We start from the raw sequence: 23,344 nt of genomic DNA on the forward strand, positions 1-23,344 counted from the left end.
CCAAATATGGAACTTCCCACCATTCCCCCAGGGCCTGGTTCCCAAGAAGGAGGGAGAGCAAACCACAGGCCAAGGGCTCCAACATTCCCTTCTAGGGTGGGAAGTCAGGAATTGGCCTGGAATTGTTTTCCTGTAAGATCCAAATTGAACTGAAAATTCCAAGACCAGAGAGAAGGCAGAGTGCTTGAGGGAACAGAGGTATCTTTTGGCTGATCTCTCCAGTAGGAGACCCAGGAACTCAGCCCAGGGCAGACCTCAGGGCCTGCAAGTTGACATCTTCCAGATGGTTCCCCTACCTAGGACCTCCCTGCTCCTTTCTGCTTTGCCTTGGCCCTTCTGTTCTCCCAGAGGCCCAATCCTGCCCATGGTGGCCTTCTGCCCCTCTACCTCCATCCAGGTGATGTAGTGAGAGACTCTGCAGCTCACTTGTAAGATCCACCAAAGACTCAATCAAGGAGAATTTTGAAGGCAGGCCTGAATAAATTTCTACCATATCACGGTAAGCCAATAAGGGGGAAAAAAAAAAAGACTGGATTTGTTGGAAATGCATACTTCCAGATGTCACTTCGGTGGGCCCTTGTGATGCTGCTTGGAAATACAGGGAAAAGGCAGCCCCAGGGGAGAGGTCAGAGGCCCCTTACCCCACTCAGAAATGGAGAATGATTCTCTGCTTCTGGAAGGAAAACCAAGGCCCACAAAACAGTTCCAGATCACGTGTTGGCCAGATGCAGGGCCAGGCCAGAACCCAGCCCCTGACCTCCAGACCTGGTTGTTTTCTGCCAGCCATGGCTCCCCTCCAGTGGGCCATGCATGTGGGGCTGGGAGGGTGAAAAGTGACAGTAAGCCTCAGCCTGCGGGTGAGGAGACGCTGGTGTCAGAGGGTGCACAAGGCTTCCATGAGCTTCCCCTGTGCTCTTGGATTCTAGGGAACAGCCCAGGGCCAACCTGCAGGGCCCTGTTCCATCGACCACCATCACAGAGCTCTTCTTTCCTCACAGCTGGCTGCTAAACCCAACCTTCCCCAGGAAGGAGGTGGGTACAGCTCAGAGATGGGCACATAGCCTCAGGGCAGGTTCCCAGCCACGGAGCTGAGCTTTCCCACCAGCCTCTGAACCACCATCTGCTCATAGGATCTGGCAGCCCCTTTCAAGACCATGGTAGTGTACTGCAGGCCTTCTCAGTTCCCGCTCCCAGGCCAAGCCCAGAGTGAAGGTCATTCTCCCCAACTTTGCCTATGACATCATCATGTCTTCCTTCTGCCCATTCAGACCCTCAGGAAAGGGCACTGATATGGTTTGGCTGCATTCCTACCCAAATCTCTCCTTGAATTGTAATAATTCCCATGTGTCAAGAGTGGGGCCAAATGGAGATAATTGAATCATGGGGGCAGTTTCCCCCATACTGTTCTTGTGATAGTGAAAAAGTCTCACAAGATCTGATGGTTATATAAATGGGAGTTCCCCTGCACAAGCTCTCTTGCCTGCCACCATGTAAGACATGCCTTTGCTTCTCTTTTGCCTTCTGCCATGATTGTGAGGCCTCTCCAGCCATGTGGAACTGTGAGTCTGTTAAACCTCTTTTCTTATAAATTGCCTAGTCTCAGGTATGTCTTTATTAGCAGTATGAGAGTAGACTAATACAGGCATGTAGGTGGGCAAGCTGAGTAGAATCTGGAGCCAAGGACCCACACGGTCACAACTGTTTTTGGGGACCCATCCAGGCCTGGCCAGTGAGGGAGGTGGCCCTTACTGCCCTTGGCCCAGACCTGGCTAGCCTCTCCCTTCTTTGGGAAGGAAAGTCCTTTGATTCAGTGGGCACCCTGAATGGGGTGGACACTTATCACCCACTTCACTGGAAAAGAGAAATGATGCTTCTTCCATTCATAAACAAATCTTTGTCAGGAACCCACTGTGTGCCAGGCACTGTGCTAGGCATGAGGAATGAGCAAGTTGTGAAGATGGCTCAGCCTGCTAGGACATGTGCAGTGCTAGGGGGTCCACTTGGTGCTCTGATACCTAAGAGCCGCACCGGCCCTGAGACCCTAGTGTGACCTGAGACTGCTTCCTGCGGCTGCTCATTGCATAACACCCCCACCCACCGCCCCCCACCCTCCCTGGAGCCCTGTTCCCCAGCCTGACTTTCTACAACTGTTTCTCATCCGCAACGCCCCTCACACCCTGCCCCAGGCCCTGCTCCTTCCTTCCTATGCCACCCCCTGAATTCCTGACTTCCCTCAACCCTCTGACCGACTACTCCACAAACAGGTCTACAGGCGGGCACTCCCACCCACAGCTGACCCCTTATGGTCAGTGATTAAGCAACATCTGAGAGCAAAGAGAGGGGCCCTTAGGATCCCAGCAGCCTAGACCCCCTTCCCAGCCAGCGCCAAGCTCTCTCTTATTCCCTCTGGAAAGATAAACGGCTTAGAAATTCCTAAGAGTAGTGAACTGCTGATAACAAGACGCTGCTGTTTCTGGCCTCCTTTGCAGGCTGGAAGCCAACAAAGCTCCACTAAACCTTGTTTACTCCCCATTCATCAGACGCAGCCCTGGAGCTGTCACTCCAGGCCCAGCTGAGCAGGATGTGGGGCCCCTGCTGCCCTATGCGGGGTGGCCTCAGGTTGGTCTGCCTAGCGACAGGCAGAGATGCAAATGGTCATTGAACAGGTGGCTCTTGGCCCATCTGGATCCTACTCTGGAGCACAAATCATGAAACTTTGCTTCATGTAATGCGGAACAGACAGGACCCCATTCTTGGATCTCCCAGATGGGCTGGGGCCTCAGCCCCTGGTGAGGGCTTCTTTTATCACACCCTCTTGCTATAGATCCCTCAGCAGTGTGCGTGTGTGTGTGTGTGCATGTGTGCGTGTGTGTGCATATCATTTCTTCAACACTCATAATTATTTTAAGTGCTTTGTTTCACAAGCTTCTTTCATTTTAATTCTCACAACAATCCCACGAGGTAACTATTATTACCTCCACTGTAATAATGAGAAAACTCAACCAGAGAAACTGAGTAACTTGTCCCTAAGACATTCTGCTACCATCCATTCTGCCTACCCTCATGGAGAATGTACCTTGGTGGGCATAGTGGCTCACACCTGTAATCCCAACACTTTGGGAGGCTGAGGTGGGCAGACTGCTTAAACCCAGGAGCTCAAGGCCAGCCTGGGTAATATAGGGAGACCCTGTCTCTCTGAAATTTTTTTTAAAAATTGGCCGAGCATGGTGGCATGCATGTGTAGTCCTAGCTACTCAGGAGGCTGAGGTGAGAGGATCATTTGAGGTGGAGGTTGCAGTGAGACACTGCACTCCAGCCTGGGTGCCAGCGTGAGACTCTGTCTTAGGAAAGAAAATGCACCTTGCCTCTTCTTCTAACCCAGGCCTTCTGCTCTGATCACAATGAACCAACTCATTTAGGAACCTGAGGAGAGGCTTCTCCAAGTTGCCACATCCTGGAAACATCACCTGGTCCAAGTACCAGTGGGTACAGCATCACGGTATCAGGATCCCTGGGTCGACCTGACCTCTGTGAGTTGCTTGGCATCTTTTGTCTGATTTCCTACTAATCTAGGCTTGTGACTGGAGCAAACCTTGCTCCGGCTTCTTAGGAGTAGATATCAGGGAACTTTGCACTCCCCCTTCCTCTCATCCCAGGCTAAGTGGGAATGGGAAGTGAAGAAGTGAATGGGCCGGGCTGCAAGGGGCTGAGGAAGGAGGAGCCCCGCTCCTCCTTTGCCATGAGGTTGTGGCCTCTGTTTCCTTTGAACAAGATATAATTAGGGTCCAAAGGGCTGAAAGTGTTTTACTCTGAAATGATGAAATCATGGCAGGGAGAGAGAGAAGAGAGAACTGAGTGGAAAGTTTTCTTAACCAAGTCTTTACAGCTTGGCTTTCAGCCCCTGAACGCCTGCCACCCCGACCCACTCTGGCCAGTTTATCCCTTAGAAAGAAGCTTCTGAACGGAACAAAGAGGCCCTTAAGTGCTTCCCTGCCCAGCTGCGCTTCAGCCAAATGTCAAGCTGTTTACATCCCACGGGACCAGTTCCCTGGGGTGTTGACAGGCCCAGCCTGTGGGGGCAGGCCTGTCCAGGGTGTCCAAGACAACAGCAACAGGGCCTGGGGCGTACTCACTGCACAGGAAGCAGGATTTATGGAAGCTGTTGCCTTCGCACTGAACCTCTTCGGCAAAGTAAACCGTCTTCTGACACACCCCACATTTCTTGCCTCCTCCCCAGTTCGGCATTCTGAAAAGGGACACAGAAATGGGAATTAATTTTACAGGGAGATGGAAATATCTCAGATTGTCCATGACAGAAATTCAACAGCCAGAGCCGGAGGAGAGAAAGATGAAGGGCAGAATGCCTAGTGGGGCCACCAGGCCTGGCAGAGCACTTTCTGCTAGCTCTCGACAGCATCCTCACACGTTACTCAGGGATTTCCTCCCCCAGTGTAATCAACAGGTCTTTACAGAGCAGCTGCTGCATTTTCAGCCCTGTGCTAGGCACTCTGAAGGATATGGATCAGTAGAAGAAACAGGCTTTATAAAGAAGCCTGCAGCGACAATAAAAATGGACTGCCTACCCCTATACATGTCTCAAAGAGAATGTCGAAAGGAAGAAGCAGACAGACCAGAGCTGGGAAAACGCAAGTCCGTCCATTTGTATGAAATTCACAAATGGGCTAAACTCATATTGTCAAGGGATGGACACATGGGTGGAAAAGTTACTACAGAAAAGCAAGGGAATGATGATCACAAGCTTTTACCTTAGAAGAGTTACCTCCAAGGGAGGGAAGGGACCATGACTGGGTGGGAGACCAGGTAGGCTGGCAAGGCACTGCCTGGCAATGCTCTCCTTCTTAACTTGGATAGTTGTCATATGGGGGCTTACTTTATAATTATTATTTGAACTGTACATTGTGCGTACTTTTGTATATAAGCTATAGTTCACCACAAGAAAAAAGGGTTTTGTTTTGTTTTTTAAAAAAAAGCAGGGCTGGGTGCAGTGGCTAATGCCTGTAATCCCAGCACTTTGGAAGGCTGAGGTGGGCGTATCACCTGAGGTCAGGAGTTCCAGATCAGACTGGCCAACATGGTGAAACACCGTCTCTACTAAAAATACAAAAATTAGCCGAGTGTGGTGGCATGTCCCTGTAATCCCAGCTATTCGGGAGGCTGAGGCAGGAGAATCGCTTTAACCTGGGAGGTGGAGATAGCAGTGAGCCAAGATAGTGCCACTGCACTCCAGCTTGGGCAACAGAGCAAGACTCTGTCTCAAAAAGAAAAAAAAAAAAAAAAAAAAAAGCACGGGTAGGCACACAGGGCAGAGTTATCAAGCTTCAGAGGAGGCGTTTTTACAAAATCAGATTTAGTAACACCACCCCACATCTAATGAATTAGAAGCTCTGAGAATGAGGTACTTGAGAGAATGAGGTACTTGAGTCTGAATTTTTAATAAGCACCCCAGGCAAACAAAGCAGGTGGCCTGGACCAACTTTGAGATGCTCTAGATGTTGGTTCAGATCTGGGGTCCCGATGCCAGGCAGGTTTGGCTCAATCTTGATCCTGTCACTCACTGGCTGTGTGACCTTGGGCAAGACAGTCAGTCTTTCCAAACCTCGATTTCTGTATCTGTTAAATAAGGATAAAAGCTGGGCGCGGTGGCTTATGCTTGTAATCCCAGCACTTTGGGAGGCTGAGGCAGGCGGATCATGAGGTCAGGAGTTTGAGACCAGCCTGACCAACATGATGAAACCCCATCTCTACTAAAAATAGAAAAATTAGCCGGGTGTGGTGGCGCCCGCCTGTAATCCCACCCACTCAGGAGGCTGAGGCAGGAGAATTGCTTGAACCTGGGAGGCAGAGGTTGCAGTGAGCCAAGATCACACCATGACACTCCAGCCTAGGCGACAGAGTGAGACTCCATCTCAAAAAAAAAAAAAAAAAAAAAAAGCAGATAAAAATCGTGACTTCACCGAGTATGTCTGGCGATTAAATGAGATATGATACATCAAAGGCAAGGCACAGTGCCTGGCACATACACGGCACACAGAAGTCCAGGCGATGCCTCAGGTCAGTGCCCGCATGGCCACAGAGCAGCACAGAAGGTAACACTAGTGAGTGTGGAGAACAGATGGGGCCTGCTTCTCTCCTTCCATTTCACTCACTCACTCAACAGACATGGCGAAGGAGAGAGACCGTCCTTCCAGCTCTTTCAACAGAAGTTCATGGGGGAAGGGCTATACAAAGCACCACCTACAGTGGGTACAGGCTTGGTGCCGGGGGTTGCCCAGGACATGGTGAGTAAAGGACACAGGGAGGTGCTGGGAAATAAAGGGGCTGGGAGTCAGAGGGGTCTGTTGCCTCAGGAGGCAAAGGAGCCTAAGGAGAGAGCTCACGGAACCTGTGGCATGGAAATGTTGAAAACAAGGATGTGGCAACCAGAGCCCACCCTCCTGGTAATAGGGCTCGTGCCAGCAGCTAAAGAGTCAATGTCAAGGGCAGAGGGAGAGTCTCCACTACTGGAGAGCTTCCCATCTGAGGGCGACACAGGCCTCAGCTCAAGTAGGGATCCAGGTCACGTTCACCACTCTGTCCCCACGCCCTGCATAGCACTTGGCATGTAGCTGTTCATATAAGTGGCCAGGAAATAGCTGAGGAATGAATGAAGGATGCATTGATATTGAAAGCCATGGCTTCTGGGGCCATTCTCTCTACATGGTGAATCTCTGCAGAGCCTGGTTCCCAGTGGAGGTGCTTGGTAAGTGTGTGCAGGCTGAGAGGCAGAGCTTACTGTGGGGAAGTGGTATTGGTGATGCTGGGGGATCTAGGTAGACAGTGCCTGCTGTATAAGCCCAGTTCTCCCTTTCCCAGGTTCTGGACCAGCCACACCTCCTCAGGCTCCCACACATCACTGACACACCTGGCAGGAATTTCTGTAACTGCTCACATCCCCATCTCTATCTTCCTCAGATAACCCATGGGGCCTGAGCCCCCAGATCCAGAGACAGTCCCCGTTCCCAGCCTCTGATGTCACGCTGTTCCTTCAGCCTCTTTCTGTTCTGAGGACTGCTAGCTGCCCTTGTCAAGCAAAGGTTTGGGGCTGAAAACCATACAATATGAAGGAGAGTTAGACAGGAATGGCAATCAGCAACGTGTATCATGGTGGGCCTAACCATCAGCCATTTCCCAATTCTTCCTTGCTACAAATCCCGATTTTATTCAGGCCAGTGAGTGACTGCGGAGATGCCCTTTCCCCAGATGGAAGAACAGAGTCTGTGTCCCCTAAGCCAGCCACAGAGATTCTATTCCCCTGCCAGTGGCTGGATCAGGAACAGGCTGAGACCATTTCTGGCCAGTGAGATGTGAGGGGAGGTCTGCTTGGGAAGCTTTTGTGATAATGTGTCCAGTTGTACAGACCCACACAGGATCTCCTCTCCCTCTGATCAGGTGACTCAATGTGACCCTTGGAACTCAGCCACGGCACCCACACTGCCATGGACTGAATGCCTACTATGCATCAGATGGCTCATCTGCATCATCTCTTTATTTTTTTTGAGATGGAGTCTCACTCTGTCACAGAGACCAGAGTGCAGTGACACAATCTCTGCTCACTGCAACCTCCATCTCCTGAGTTCAAGCAATTCTCATGCCTCAGCCTCCTGAGTAGCTGGGATTATAGGCGCCCGCCACTGCCACCATACCTGACTAATTTTTGTGGTTTTTTTGTTTTTTTGTTTTTTTTTTTACAGACGAGGTTTCACCATGTTGGCCAGGCTGGTCTTGAACTCCTGACCTCAAGTGATCTGCCTGCCTCGGCCTCCCAAAGTGCTGGGATTATAGGCATGAGCCACCGCTCCCAGCCGCATCATCTCATTTCATCCTCATCATCCGCAGATAAAGAATGTATGCCCACCTTACAGACAAGACAAGCAAGGCTCAGAGCGGTTAGGCAACTTGCTTATAGTCACACAGCTGGAAGAGATAGACCTGGGACTCTAATGCAAGCTCATCTATTTCTGAGTTCTCTGTGCTCCAATCACAATGCTGTGGCCCTTGCATACTTAAGAGGGGCTGCTCGTGGTAGGCATACAATACATCAGTGCTGGCCCTCTTCCTCAGCCTTCTCCAACCCCTTGAACCAGCAGGGGACATACTCAGGCCCCCAGGAACACCCCTAAGGGAGGAAAATTCCCCCAGCCACATGGTTGGAAGCCAGTTCCAAACACTGTTTTGTTACAGACACAAAAGCCCTTCTCTCTCTGGGGGAGACCCACAGCTCCATACAGGCCTCCCCTTGTTTTCCCTGGCTCTGTGTCAGGGGCCCACATCCAGCAGGGCCCCAGGGAATCAGGACCATGGGCGGAGAAATGGGTGAAACCCAAGGACCTGCCAGTAAGGAAAATCTGCTCAGGACACCTCTTAGCTTTTAGCTAGGCTGCTCTTTGAGCCTGGTCATTTAGTTGGGGTAAGGGTAGGAGGGTCTCCCCTCAAGAGCCCAGTGAAGGGACAGGGCTCTATTGCCTTGAGATGAAAAGTGATGACTCTGTCCCTAAACCCAGGAAGGGTTTCAGGCGGTGCCTGTGGATGGGGTCCTGTTCCCCTCTGCCCACAAGAGGATCCCTCCAGGTGACCCTGCCTGTGGGGAAGAGGCTCAGCTGGAGGGAACCCTGGCAACAGGCAGGGCTCAGTCTCCACTCTACCAACTCCCTTTCTGCCCAGCCCCTTCTCTCCAACAGCCAAATTCTGCCTGTAGGGAGGCCAAATTGCCTTAAAAGGAAACCTGTTTCTCAGAGTTCATGGAGTGCCTTAGAGGGACACTTGGCTCCTTCTTAATTGCCTTCCCAGCTCTTGGGGACAGAGGCCCTGCAGAAGGGACAAGAGAAGTTCCTGAGGTCAGGGTTCAGGCTGTACAGGTCAATGGTTAGGAAAACAGGAGCTGGGATTCAATCAATACAGATTCACCCCTTCGTAGCTGAATGATCTTGGGCAAGTTACTTTCCTCTCTGAGCGTCAATTTGCTTGTCTCTAAAATGGATCACATATGGACTCCCTAAAATTGAGCTGTAAGGATTAAATGAGGACGTATGGAAGTGATGGCCAGCACACTGTAAGTGCCCACCCCTCTGACTACCACTCACACGACTGGCCCAGTCATACCTCCACACCACACTGCTAGATGTGGGCCAGCCGTCCACATGTAGCTAGTCCACATATGGAAGGAATGAGGCTTAAGAGGTAGCATGCCAAATAGGGCCAGGAACTCCTGATTCATCTGCCAGCCCAGCAAACGAGTCTGGGTCAAGTTATTTGCCCTTCTTTGGGGTTTAGCTCCCCCCAGCTGTCTGTGATGTCCCATTTCACTGTGTTGACCATCTCAACGGAGAACAGAGCTTGAATTTTCTACTGAATGGCTGGAAACACGTGGTCAGCTATTTTCCTGAAATGGCTGGAGGCTAGAAGCCTGCTGTGTCTGCTGCTACATCTTCCCAGCCTGGCTGTCCCATTAGAACTGTATCCAGATCCCCAGTTAGGACTGTACCCAGATCCTCAGTCTTGAGACGAGAAAGCCAAGGTGGCACCTCTTACAGCATCAGCGAAAAGAGAAGAAAAAGGTCACAGACTCTCGCAGTCACCCCAAATCTCATGCAAGTCAGGCTTGGCTGGGTGTGGTGGCTCACGCCTGTAATCCTTGCACTTTGGGAGGCCAAGGCAGGCGGATCACTTGAGGTCAGGAGTTCGAGACCAGCCTGGCCAACATGGTAAAACCCTGTCTCTAATAAAAATACAAAAATTAGCCAGGTATGATGGCGGGCACCTATAATCCCAGCTACTCAAGAGGCTGAGGCATGAGAATTGCTTGAATCCAGGAGATGGAGGTTGCAGTGAGCAGAGATTGCACCACTGCACTCCAGCCTGGGCAATAGAGTCGAAAAGAAAAGAAAAGAGAAAAGAAAACAGAAAAGAAAAGAAGAAAAGTCCAGCTCAGGTGACAGGTTGAAGGAACCATCACAGAGATGTAAAATCCCTAACTGCCAGCCACCAGTGTCTGAAGGCAAGCCCCTTCTTATCAAACCCTTCAAAACCATCCCATATCTTTATTTCTCCAGTGGAAAAATCCCATCTCTCCCATTCCAAAATCACTTATTCCCTAGGGCAAAAGAGAGACTGACGGCACAGGGCCAAAGTCCCCACCCACTTGCTCCAGTAGAAACCTGTCAGATGTTTATCTAGTTCCCTCGCATTAGCTGAGCTGCTTAGTATCTGCCAGGTGGACAGGAGGGCTGGCATCCCTTCCAATCTGTAGCTCAGCTTTTGCCTCCACGCCCCAGTGTCCAGAGAGCAGCTGAGGGTAGAGAGGGAAGGAGGGGGCCCCAATGGTCAGGGCTCAGAGCCAAGTCTTAGAGGTGACACCTAAGAGCTCAGGAAATCAGCCTCTCCTGAAGGTCCGGGTCCCGGGTAGGGGGAGAATGGCTGCCATGGAGATGGGGCAGGCATGGCCTCAGCTTTGCATATCCCACCTCATGTTTCCTTCAAACCCTGCACATGACCCGCCTCTCTGAGAAAGTAACAAGCATCACTGAGCTACCATCACTCCAGGCCCTATGGGACTCCAGAACTTGACTGTCATTCTAGCTCAGGGATCCTTCTCTCTATTGTATGAGTTTTCTCTTTTCAAATCCATGTCCAGTGGCTCTTGTGAGACTGTGAGCTGACAAGGATGGTGTATGTCTCTCCCTTTCCCCACTTGCCCCCGTTGCCTTCTAGAGCAGAGCTCCCTACTCTCGGAGCTCAGAAGTTTGCAGGGTGCAGTGGCTCATTCCTGTAATCCGAACACTGGGGGAGGCTGAGGTGGGCAGATCACTTGAGGTCAGAAGTTCGAGACCAGCCTGGCCAACAGCATGAAACCCCATCTCTACTTAAAAAAAAAAAAAAAAAAAAAATTAGTCGAGTGGCACACACCTGTAATCCCAGCTACTCGGGAGGCTGAGGCAGGAGAATCACTTGAACCCGGGAGGCAGAGGTTGCAGTGAGCCAAGATCGTGCCACTGCACTTCAGCCTGGGGGACAAGAGTGAAACTGTCTCAAAAAAAAGAAGTCTGAAGGTCAACACAGGTAGAAATGGAAGTCGTTGACTTCTTTGTAGTATTTTAAAACTTCTACAGGAAATCCTGTATTCTAATAAAGCCTCACAGACAAATTAACAGATGGGGTTTCCTTGTTTTTATCCAGATCTGGAATGATGTTGGTTATTCCATGCTGAACAAGATGGTGTGAATGATTTTTCTTTGATTAATTTTTAAAAAGTTAAAGCAAATTAGCACTTAGGCCTTATAAACACAGGTTGTTTGCAGTTGACATCCCAGGAAGCGCCAACCCACGCACCCCCCCCCCGCGCCACATAAAGAAAGCCAGGCACACAGTTAGGGGTAGGGGGTGCTGGCAGCCTAGCTGGGGCTGAGCTCCAGCTGCTAACCTTCCATTTCTTCCTCTGTTGTCACCCTGAAGACTCAGACACTGCCTTCTGGCCCTGGGGAAGCACTGGAAATACCAGAGTCTGGAAATGCTAGCTGCCCCCGTATTTACACACTTTACCATACATGGGAATGACTCAGTGCTGGCGTCAGACACATTCCTAGGGAGCTGCGTAGTACAGGAACATCGTTACCATATAAATTCTTGACAACTGGAAACAGCAGTCAGAACCCAGGACCCCTCCACCTCACCTTCTCTGCCCTCCCCTCAAGTTTTACTAGCTCTCTCTCTCTTTCTCAAGCAAGCTCTTTTCCAGGCTTCTTTTCTTTCTGCAAACCTGGCTCTGAAACTCAACATGCAGAGGTGGTGAAAGCATATCCATTGGTGGCTGGCAACCAACTCTCAGGGGTCCCCTCTGCTCCTACCTGGCCATGCAACAGACTGAAAACCCAGAGGTCAGGAGTTCTAACCCTGACCCATCCAAGTGAAAGATATCTTCCTTAAATAGTTTATAAGCCACTGTAAAGCAACTTGTAAAGCTGATGTGTTTCACAAATGGCAGATATTTCCTTAGTGAGTTGATCTGGAAAAAGGAAATGTAGAGGAGCAAAGAAAAATAATAGGGTAGTGACTGAGCATACGTTCTGAAAACAATCAGCTTATGTTGGAATGGCAGCTTCAAAACTGATTAGCTGTGATCCTGAGCAAGTTTCTTACTACCACTGAGCCTCAGTTTCTCCATTTGTAAAATGGAGAGCATCAGTAGCTACTTCATAAATTGTCCAAGATAACACATGTGAAGTATTTCTCACACTGTCTGGTACACTGCAAGTGCAGATATCTGGTTATCCTTATCTTAAGGACATGCCAACTCTAATACCTATTGTTCAGTTTTGTGTCTCTTTTGATATTTGACAATATGCTTGAGTAATGCCAAATGGCTGACTTGGAGGAAAAAGTCTTTTTGTTCTCACTAGCACCTCTTTGGATCCCAAAATATTTAACCCATGTGTCTTCATCTAGCCAGCCAACGTTTCACAATAAGCTAGGCTTACATAAATATTTAAAGCTTTAGCAACCTGCCAGAAAAGCCTTCCCAATTCACTTCCCCCACCAGGAGACGGACAGTGAATAAAAACTATGTTGCCAGGCATAGTGGGTCATGCCTTAATCCCAGCACTTTGGGAGGCTGAGGTGGTGGTGGGGACAGGGAGGGGATCACTTGAGGCCAGGAGTTCGAGACCAGACTGGCCAATATAGTGAGACACTGTCTCTAAAAAAAAAAAAAAAAAAAAAAAAACAAACCGGCCGGACGCAATGGCTCATGCCTGTAATCCCAATGCTTTGGGAGGCTGAGGCAGGTGGATCACCTGAGGTCAGGAGTTCAAGAACAGCCTGGCCAACATGGCAAAATGCCATCTCTACTAAAAATACAAAAAATTATCTGGGTGTATTGACAGACATCTGTAATCCCAGCTACTTGGAAGGCTGAGGCAGGAGAACCGCTTGAACCTAGGAGGCGGAAGTTGCAGTGAGCCAATGTTGTGCCATTGTACTCCAGCCTGGGCGACAGAGCAAGACTGCCTCAAAACAAAACAAAACAAAAAACAAACAAAAAAACTATGCCTTTTTTTCTCTCACCTGCTTGTCAATCTACCCAAGTGGAAAAACTGGCTAGTAACTATTTGCAAGGTTTATGAGTGTCCAGCAGGCCAACTCAGCTGAAAGACCATTGCTACCCCACTCATTCATCAAATATGTACTGATCACCCCGTCAAGTGTCACTACACTCCCAGGCTGCAACTCTGGCCCAGTCAGGACTCACTAGCTCCAGAAGCAGATGCACATGTGTACAATTAAAAGAGCAAACACCTGGGCCAGGAAAGAAGGTGCTAAGACAGACCAGAGGCAAAGAGGCCATAGCACCCCTGTTTTTCCCATTTTATTAGCAGGCCAGTTGCCGAGCTGATGGGCCTTCTCTTTAGTTTCTCTCCTGCATCCCCCGCATACCCTCCATCCCGGGCATCTCAGGCCTTGCAGACAGTTCTCTCCTCCCTCTCCTCTAACCCACACTACACCCTCTGCAGGATAAACTTCCTTCCTCGTCTGCCTCCGCCCCGGATATCCTCTCCTCCAAGGCAAAAGGGTCATTCACTGGAAGACCGTGAGCAGGAGGAAGCTGGATTTAGGAAACAATGGGTAAAAGCTGCCCATCAGCAGTTGAGGGCTGAGGACAGTCTCTCTCAAAAGAGGTAGCCTGGCCTCCTGAGCCAGAAACCAGCTGGAGAGTCAGGAGGCAGCAGTTGAATGAGAGCAGGGGAAGCTCAATACCATCCCCAAATCCCACCTGGGGAAAATCCCCAACATGCACTCTGAGAGGACAGAGGGAGACAGGCAGCACCTCCAGCCTCCTTAGCTTCTGGGAGGAAGGGAAGGGATGGGGGGGACAAGAAAGAAGAATAGTAACTGGCAGATCACTCCTGTGTCGGAGGTTCTGTAGCATCCCTGAAAGAAATTGAGGCATTGAGAAGTTAAATAGTTTATCCAAGGAAACCTGTGTGTTAAGTGGCAAATCTGAGTCAAAACTCTGCCTTCCAAACAATCCCCCACAAAGACTCCAGGCCACCTCTTCATGATACACTGATACACTTTCTACCAGGGCCCAGTGGATTTCCTCGGTGCCACTGTGACAGTATCCCAGCGTGGGGAGGGCCTGCCCATTCACTCACTCTCAGGGAGCAGCGGGGTGGGTGGTGGGAGCCCAGGGCTCTAGGCAGAGCCTGAGCCCACTATTGGTCCAGCCGATTCCTGGGTCCCGGTTAGATCACGACAGCACCAGAACCAGAAGCACGCAAAATATTCTCTGGTCTGTACTAGTAGATACATACCTGCCTCAGAGGGCTGACTGTTAGCTAACACATTGTGATTTGCTTTAAACGCGCTCAACACCAGTCCCTTTCTTACTGCCCAGCTTTCAAGGCCTGAGGCCAGAAAACACTGGCTGCAGGCTCTTTCAGGTTTCAGTAACCATCACCACCTAGCACCAAGATTTGGAGTGGAGAGGTTTCCATGCAGTTCTTTCGCAAGAGGGAAAACTCACACCTGCGCTCAGGGACACAGACGTCCAAGGTCAGGCCCATGAAGCCAGATGTTTGCCCCACCCCGCCCGCAGGCATTTTCTCCCCAGCAGGAGGGTGAGGGAGGGGGTGGCACGGATGCCCTCATCTCTCTGCCATACAATGAGCGTCAGTAGCGCGCAGAATCGCCGATTGTTCTGCCCGACCTGCAGGCGGTTGGGGGTAGCCGGGTCGCCCTGGGTCACGGACACGCGGAAGCCAACTGTGTCCAGGAAGCCCAGGAAGGCCCGGGATGGGGAGGGACCTAGTGCCTCCAGGAAAGAGCAGCACTGCCCGGGCTAACTGCGGTCACTTCTCACAATTCCCCGCCTGCGACAGCCCCGGGGGCCGCGGCGGAGCGAGCAAGACCTGGAGGCGCTGAGGGCGTGCCCAGGCGCCCCTCCGCGGGGCGCAGAGCCGCGTGGCCCAGGGCGCACTCACCTGGCAGCTGGCTCGGCGGCACACGGGCTGCAGGCGCTCTCGGAAGTGGCGGCTGGGTGCGCCCGGCCTGCGCGCCGTTTTGTTCCGCTCCGGGGAAGGCGTGTCCCGGGCCACGCCAACCAGTGGGCTTTGCACACTGCACCACTCCAGGGCTGATGTCATGGCGCGAAGCCCGGCGGTGCTGCCCTCCCAGGCCCCAGGACTGCCGGGCCGGCAGGGGCGGGGGCAGGAGTCGCCGACTGTGGGGGTGCCCCGCGCTTGTGCTGCGGTCCCACTGTGCGCCCTGTCGCCGCCACCGCGGAAAACGTCTTGCACGTGCGAGGGACATTTCGGGGGTTTCCTGTCGGTCAGGTGAGAAGGCGGAGATGTGACCTTAGAGATCAGACCCATGATAAACTTGGGCCCCTAACGAAAGGGGTGTCCTAAATTTACATATCCTGGTGCCAGAGGGTAAGGGACACATCTTGGGCGCCAGGGTAAGACAGACCCTTCCAAGGCAGGTCTGATTCCGCCCATCCACTCACTAGCTGGGCCCTAGGCCTAGACAGCCCCTCTGGGTTCAGGGTCATCTGTGAACGACCTGTAATCTACAGGGATGTGAGGGGCTAAAAGGAGATCCTGTAGGACCCGCGACCTTCAGCAGCACCCGGCATGTAATAGTCAATAAATGTAACTCCCCCCTCCAACAGCTCTTGCCGCTCAGTTTTCCCAGTCTTCCCTGCTACCCCAAGGACAACACCTGGGAAAAGGTGTTCTCCCCCAAAAGCAGCAGTTCTGAAAAGTGGGTACCTCCACAGAGGGGCTCCACCCTTCAGTAGGACAGACACAGGCTCAGGCCACTCAAGCTGCCCCTGGGGCAGTTTCCAGGGGGCATTCTGTCCCCACCTCCTCACCCAGTCCCCAGCCCTTCCTGAGTGCCCTGTGCAGGCGTTTCAGGGGGCAGAGACGCTCACAGCCTCCAGAGGTGCTGCCTGGGTGGGAGGAGAGCCCTCACCCCTTTCCTGAATGGGAAACAGCCCAGAAACCCAATGTGCTAGACAGAGCAGGAGCTCCCCAGGAGCCTCTGGCAGGGAGGGACTAGGTGGGAAAGGAGAGCCAGATGTGAAGCGAGGCATCATTTTCTTTTCCTCCTCCCAGCCCCACTCTGTCCTGCGGTGCAACAAGCAAGGAGCATTGCCCTTTTTGGGAACTTGTGAATTTGGATTTGGGGGAACATGAAGAATCTGCAAGAGAAAATGATGTTTCCAGGAATAGGAGGAGTAAAGAAGGAGTGACAGCCTCGGGAAACAAAGCCCTGTCTTGTAGTTTGTAGGTTTTTGTGAACTTGTTATGCTTTATTTCTAAGACCAAAGGAAATCAAGAGCTGGTGTTGTCTTATTCTCTCAGATTGGATTCCATTATTTTCAGGGTGCAGACTGTGATGGGAAATAAACCGCACTCAGATCTGGGATGTACACTTCAGTGTGATTGCGAATGTTGTGTGGGGTGTCTCTGTGTGTCACTTTCTACTGTATTCCAGAGCATGCTTAGAAGAAACTTCTGCAGCCTCCTAATGCCCGTAGCAGTTCACTGCGGGGAGGCCCTGGAGGGTTTGCTAGGCAGCTGGTCACCCTACACCCCAGGTGGCCTATAGATGCAGCTGCTACGTCTTCCACCCTGGACAGTTGTCAAGGGTTCAGGTCCCAACCGGCTTCACTTAAAGCCCTGGTTTGCTGAATCAACTTTTTGCCAGGAGTATAGTGAAGCATCTTATGATCTAGAAAATGAAGTATTTGGCCAGGCACTGTGGCTCACGCCTGTAATCCCAGCACTTTGGGAGGTCGAGGAAGGCAGATTGCTTAAACCCAGGAGTTTGAGACCTGGGTTTACCCTGTTTCTACAAAAACCTGTTTTGCACAAAAAAATTTTAAACCCTGTTTCTACAAAAAAATTTTAAAAATTAGCCAGGCATAGTGGTGTGTACCTGTAATCCAAGCTACTCAAGAGGCTGAGGTGGAAGGATCACTTGAACTTGGGAGGCAGAGGTTGCAGTGAGCCAAGATTGCACCCCTGCACTCCAGCCTGGGTGACAGAGCAAGCGTGTGCCTCAAAAAAAAAAAAAAAGTGTTTATCTAGGTTTTTCTTGCTTTCAACCCTAAGTAACATGTTTCCTTTGGCCAGGTCCATCCTATAAACAAAGCCCTCCAAGATTAAAATGTCTATAAGCACACAATAAGTGTTTCTTGCAGATTGGGCCATCTTCATCTGACCCAACCAAGATGTAGGAGGAGAAACCAGAAGAATTTCTAGTCACGGCTGCACTGACCAAACAATAGTTAAACAGGTACATTAAACTGCAGAACTACTGTCAGTGTCAGAGACCGAGGGCTTCCGCCCAAAGATGGCGATCCCGTGGGATTTCCCCCCTCCTTTCAATTCTCAGTATCTTGGAGAGATGAGCCTCGGAGTTTTGCCCAGGATTTTACAAAAGGGCAAACTCCTACATTTCCTTCTTTGGTCTGGGTTTGTCCTCTCTGGAGTCGTGGGGCTGTTTATAAATTTCCCTGTGAGGACATGCCAACCTGTGCTGTGAAATGGCTTTAGGGTAGATCCAGGAAAAGAAGAGCAGTTACTGCAGTCACACTTGGATTTCTCCCAGATCTTAAAGCAACTTGTAAACAGAGTGGTTGTACAATGTGTCATCTAAACCAGAATACTTTGGATAGTAAGTGGTATGTGGTAGTATTCATAACTACACTAAGGCAACAAGACTATCTCAGGCAGTCCAGGGCAGATGGTCACCCCACTTGTCCACCCAAAGACTGTCAGGGCACATGTCTTAGGAGCTGTCTATGCAGAGCTACAGATAAAGCAAGCCAAGTGGGACCTGCCTTGTCTGGTGTTTTTCCAGAACCTCACACCTTCTGATTATATTGTTCTCCCAGCCTGCTGCCAGTTACTTGGGCTTGGTCTTAGATAGCACGTTTGCAGATAAAGAAGACTTGAGGGATGAGGAAGGGCTCTGGGAATGAGTTGAGTCAAAGGTGATGCTGGGGTTACCCACTATGGGCAAACAGGCACAAGCCTGATGTTGAAATCACAGAAAAACCAGTAAACATCTTCAATACTTGGGACATCCTTAAGGCAGACATTCTCATTCTGGCTGACCTTATTTATATAACCATATCTAGACTGGCCCCAGCCAGCCAGCAGCACCCACATCTGCAGAGACAATGCAGTCAGAGCTCATCACCAAGAGATTATCTGCTGGGGGTTCTAGAAGGAGTCTTGACACACTTAGGGGCTTGCCTGCTTCTCAGGACTCTCACAAATGTCTAACCTTTTCAGTATCTTTATGGCCTCTCTGTGCACTCTATTTCCCAACACCTCTGGGTTGGTATTTGATGGCTGCTGGGGATGAAGTGGGGCCTGTTACAGCAGGAAGTAGGGCCCCTGACCTCCAGCTTCCAACTTTCTCTGCCTCTTCATCTGGCATCTTTTCTTCTCTTTCCTCCCTCATCAGCATCCTGATGCTACATCTTCATTCTCCTCTCCTGTGGTGAAACCTTTCTTTTCCACATTGATCCCAAGGGAGGGGGACCTGGTGTGAGGCTGATGAAAGTGTAAGGAAATGTGGCTGACTTAGTTCTGCCCATCATGCCAGAGAGCTTAGAGATCCAGTCTGGACCAGAGATCTTCTTGTCCATCCTTTCATCCATCTGCCCATCCATCCGTTCATTCATTCACCCATCCATCCACTTGTTCACCCATCTGTCTGTCCATCCATCCATCCATCCACCTGTTCATCCATGTATCCAACCACCCATTCACTCAGCAGACATTTATTGGAGCCCCACTCTGTGCTGGTCTCTAGGTTCTAGGAATATAAGGAAGACTATAACTTGGATCGTGACCTCAAGAAGTTTACTCATCTAATGGGTAAACTAATATCAGGGCCCCAAAGTCTTTCATGGGCATGAAGGAAGGGATATAGGGGACAGTGAGTAACAAAGGATGAATGCTTAATTCTTTTTCCCTGGGGGAGAGCCTGGGGTCAGGAAAGATGATTAAGAGCTGTCCAGGAAGCAAGAAGAAGGGGCAAGATCTTGGAGCAGCATTGTTCAACCAGAGAATGGCAAGTTTATCAGCCAAGCTGACATCTGAGATGAAAGACAGGATTCTGAGAGAGATGGACCTGTTGGGTAGGCAGAGACCAGAAGAACATGGCGGACATTATACACCACTTGAAGTGGGTGGACTGTCCTGAGACCAGTGGGAGTATTGGAGGACCTTAAGTAGGGAAGCGACATGATCAGTTTGAAAAACATTCTAGGAAGATAGCGATGACTCCCTTTGAGGTGAGAGGAGAGCCAGGAGCACCTACCAGAAGATTATTGCAATAGTCCAAGGAAGAGGTGATGACTGGCCGTAGCCCTGAGGATGGAAAGTGAGGGATGGATTTGGGGGTTATTGAGGAGGCAGAATCTGCCAGACTTGATAAACAATTTTCTTCTGGGGGTGGGGTGCAGCAGAAAGGGAGGGAGGAGTCAGGGATGCCTCCTTGTTTCTAGGCTGGGCAACTTACCAAGTTAGGGAATTCAGAACCAGCTGCAGGTTAGGGGGCAAGAAGGGATAATGAACTTAGTTTCGTTGGATTTGAGATGCTTGTGGAACATCCAAGTGAAACTGTCCAGTGGACAATTGAACACAGAGCAAAAGAGGGGCCAGGGCTGGTGAAAGAGATTTTGGGGTCTTCAGTCAAGAGAGAGCTTATAAAAAGGAGCAGGCTCAGAACCCCAAGAAATACCCTTTGAGGGTGACCGAGAGCCCACAGAGGAAACTGAGAAGGAATGATGAAGGATGTAGGAGAAACTCATGGCATGGAGGCCGAGAGAGAGAGCTTCAAGGAGGAAGGACCCTTGGGAGCCTTCCCCAGGCATCTTCACACCTGGAAAGTGTGGCGATGCCTGGGGAAGAAAATGAATGGAGTCGCCAGGCAGGCATAGTGGCTCACACTTGTAACCCCAGCACTTTAGGAGGCTGAGGCAGGTGGATCACTTGAGCCCAGGAGTTGGAGACCAACCTGGGTATAACCCCATCTCTACAAAAAAAATGTGTATATATATGTGTGTGTGTGTGTATATATATATATATATATGTGTGTGTGTGTGTGTGTGTGTGTGTGTGTGTATATGTGTGTGTGTGTATATATATACACACACAAAATTTATCTGGACATGGTGGTGCACACCTGTAGTCCCAGCTACATGGGAGGCTGCGGTGGGAGCATTGCTTAGGCCCAGGAGGTGAAGGCTGATCCTGCCACAGCCTGGGCAACAGTGAGATCCTGTCTCAAAAGAAAATAACATGAAAGGAGTCAAGAAAGGCAAGGGATGGCAGGTTACGGCATTTATTTAGTACTTCTTACTAAAGGAGTACAAATCCCTTTTATACCAAACCATTTGGTATTCCTCTTCCCTACATCCTAGAAAATGTGTGACATGTTCCCCAAGTTCTTCTTGAAGGGATTGAGGATTTTGTAGAGCTAAATAAATAAATTTGGGGGATATGAAGGCTCAGAGAGTAAAGACCTCACTGCACAGAGGAGAATGTTTTTCTACAGACATCAGTGTTCACACTTCCCATGGGGTATTCAAAGCCACATCATAGCTGAAATGGACCCCAGCGTAAAGCAAGACCCCTTAGATCACCAGGGATAGCTATGCTTTAAAGGATCCAGCCCTAAGGTGGGTGCGGTGGCTCATGCCTGTAATCCTAGCACTTTGGAAGGCCGAGGCGGGTGGATCACGAGGTCGGGAGTGCAAGACCAGCCTGGCTAAGATGGTGAAACCCCGTCTCTACTAAAAATACAAAAATTAGCCAGGTGTGGTGGTGGGCACCTGTAATCCCAGCTACTTGGGAGGCTGAGGCAGAGAATCGCTTGAACCCGGGAGGCAGAGGGTGCAGTGAGCCAGGATTGTGGCACTGCACTCCAGCCTGGGCAACAGAGCAAGACTCCATCTCAAAAAAAAAAAAAAAAAAGATCCAGCCCTAAACTTGCAGTTTGAATCTCAGCTCTATGATTTAGGGTCTCAGTCATCTATGGTTTAAAATACTATTGATGGCCTGGCACAGTGGCTCATGCCTTAATCCCAGTACTTTGGGAGGCCAAGGCCAGTGGATCACTTGAGGTCAGGAGTTCAAGACCAGCCTGGTCAACATGGTGAAACCCCATCTCTACTAAAAATACAAAAATTAGCCAGGCGTGGTGGCATGTGCCTGTAATCCCAGCTATTGTGGAAGCTGAGACAAGAGAATTGCTTGAACCCGGGAGGCAGAGGTTGCAGTGAGCTGAGATCCAGCCACTACACTCCAGCCTGGGTGGCAGAGTGAAACTGTGTCTCAAAAAACCAAAAAACAAATAAAATACTGTTGATAATGAGGAATAATTATAATTATTAAGCATTTACTACCTGTCAGGTATTTTACACAATAGTCCCCTTTAATCTTTGTAGTAGCTGTATGAAGTAAGGACTATTTTTACCCCCTGTTTGCATGTGAGGAGACCAGGGCTTACGGCAGTAACGAACTTAGTAGTTGTGTGACCATGCCCTAGACCTCAGCTTTCCTCATGGGTAAAATGGGAGGTTGGACTAACTCAGTATTCTCAAAAATTTCCACTGAGGTACCTCTGACAGCAAAGAAGTGGATGTGATAACCACAGTGTTGTCAGAATCAGTCCATTCCCAGTCCTTGAAGTCTTGGGGTTTATTGTAAAAATTTATTTGAATTTTGCATTCTCCTTGGCACATAACTGTGTTTGTCTTCATAAAAAGATAATGTTTGAAATGACTCACTGGCCAGGCACGGTGGCTCACACCTGTAATCCCAACCCTCTGGAAGGCCAAGGCAGGTGGATCATTTGAGTCCAGGAGTTTGAGAACAAGTTTGGCAACACAGTAAAACCCCGTCTCTACAAAATATACAAAAATTAGCTGGACGTGCAGCATGCCTGTAGTCCCAACTACTAGGGAGGCTGAGGTGGGAGGATTGCTTGAGCCCAGGAGGCAGAGGTTGCAGTGAGCCGAGATCATGCCACTGTACTCCAGCCTGGGTGATAAAGTGAGACCCTGTCTCAAAAAATAAATGAATGAATAAATAAAAATAAAATTACTGACTGTTCAGAGAAATGGAGTTCCTAGGAAATGTGTCGTGCTTGGTGGTAGTATCTCTGTGGGCCCCTGGGAATATGACTAGGCCCGCCTACCCATGTAAGTGATCTGCAAGGCTCTCCCTGGCTCTGGCGCTGTTCTGCTGTGCCTAGGCTGTGATGAGGCAAGTCAAAGGGGGCTTGTGGAATAAGGCCCAGCATTTGCTTTCAGTCCCTGTATTCATGTTTTCTAAGGAGGTTTCCTAGAATCTCCCAGGGTGTGCTGGAGAAATGAGCTTGGCAGCCAGAAGCAAATGAAAATCGGAAAAGGCAGTGTATACATGTTGTAAAAATAAAATGCTTGGAGGCAAGAAAAGGGGAAATCCATTTAGAAAGGAACAAAATAAAAACTCCAGGGGGTTCCTGATCCAGAAACCTCTTCTGATTTTCAAGCTGAAATTTACACTGTGAAGCACAAAGAATGTTCCAGGGGAGCTTGAAAGGTGATTCAGAAATGCACTGGAGTGGCTCAGGGTTGGGTCCTTAAGGACACTGTGAAACAGTCTAGATAGGTTTTTAAATGACCACTTCCTCTTCCCCTCCCCTTGGCCTGAACTTGATGTAAGGTCACTTCCCTCCTCCTCCCTCTGCAGCCACTGCCTCTGTCCCAAACAGGCAAAACTGTGGAGTGACTCTCACAGCCAAAGTGTGGGGAGGGGAAAGCAGGAGGAGCTGGGGACTCAGGGCAGGAGCAGGCAGCAGGGAGCTCCTGGGCAGCTGGCTGTGCATGGCTCCACATGCTCTAAGGAAGTGCAGGCACAGGGAGCTGGCTGAAGGCTCAGGATAGGCTTTTCTGACAGGCCCAGTTCCAATCACGCCAGCTCCTAATCTCCCAATCAGTTTGCTTTCCTCCTGCTTTAAAATCTCTTTCTCCCTGTTCTCCTGGTCTCTAGCCACGCCACCTTCACTGCTCTGATCTTATCTATGATCACCTGGCCTATCTACTTAAAGCAGTGAAGTAGACTGAAAATAACCAGACTTTCAGCAAAACTTTTTTTTTTTTTTTTGAGACAGAGTCTCGGTCTGTTGCCCAGGTGCCCAATCTCCACCTCCCAGGGTCAAGCGATTGTCCTGCCTCAGCCTCCCAGCCTGGGACTACAGGCATGCGCCACCACACCCAGTT

General features: G+C 50.1%; 1 protein-coding gene across 2 annotated transcripts in view; it reads right to left on the bottom strand.

Moving 5' to 3' along the window:
* The window catches only part of LOC105484721 (cysteine and glycine rich protein 1), a 62,488-nt gene that overhangs the window by 8,473 nt on the left and 30,671 nt on the right, over positions 1-23,344 (bottom strand). Inside the window, exons 1-2 of one of the 2 annotated variants that reach the window (XM_011746590.2) lie at positions 15,033-15,165; positions 4,134-4,246 (exon numbers count right to left, since the gene is read on the bottom strand). In XM_011746590.2, the coding sequence (XP_011744892.1) occupies positions 4,134-4,245 (112 nt within the window). In that variant the 5' untranslated portion in view covers position 4,246; positions 15,033-15,165. Of the gene's footprint in view, positions 1-4,133; positions 4,247-15,032; positions 15,166-23,344 lie in introns of those variants that run through there. The other variant, XM_011746591.3, reaches the window with a different exon arrangement.

The sequence above is a fragment of the Macaca nemestrina genome, chromosome 1 (genome assembly GCF_043159975.1).
Source record: "Macaca nemestrina isolate mMacNem1 chromosome 1, mMacNem.hap1, whole genome shotgun sequence".
NCBI classification, from domain to species: Eukaryota; Metazoa; Chordata; class Mammalia; order Primates; family Cercopithecidae; genus Macaca; species Macaca nemestrina.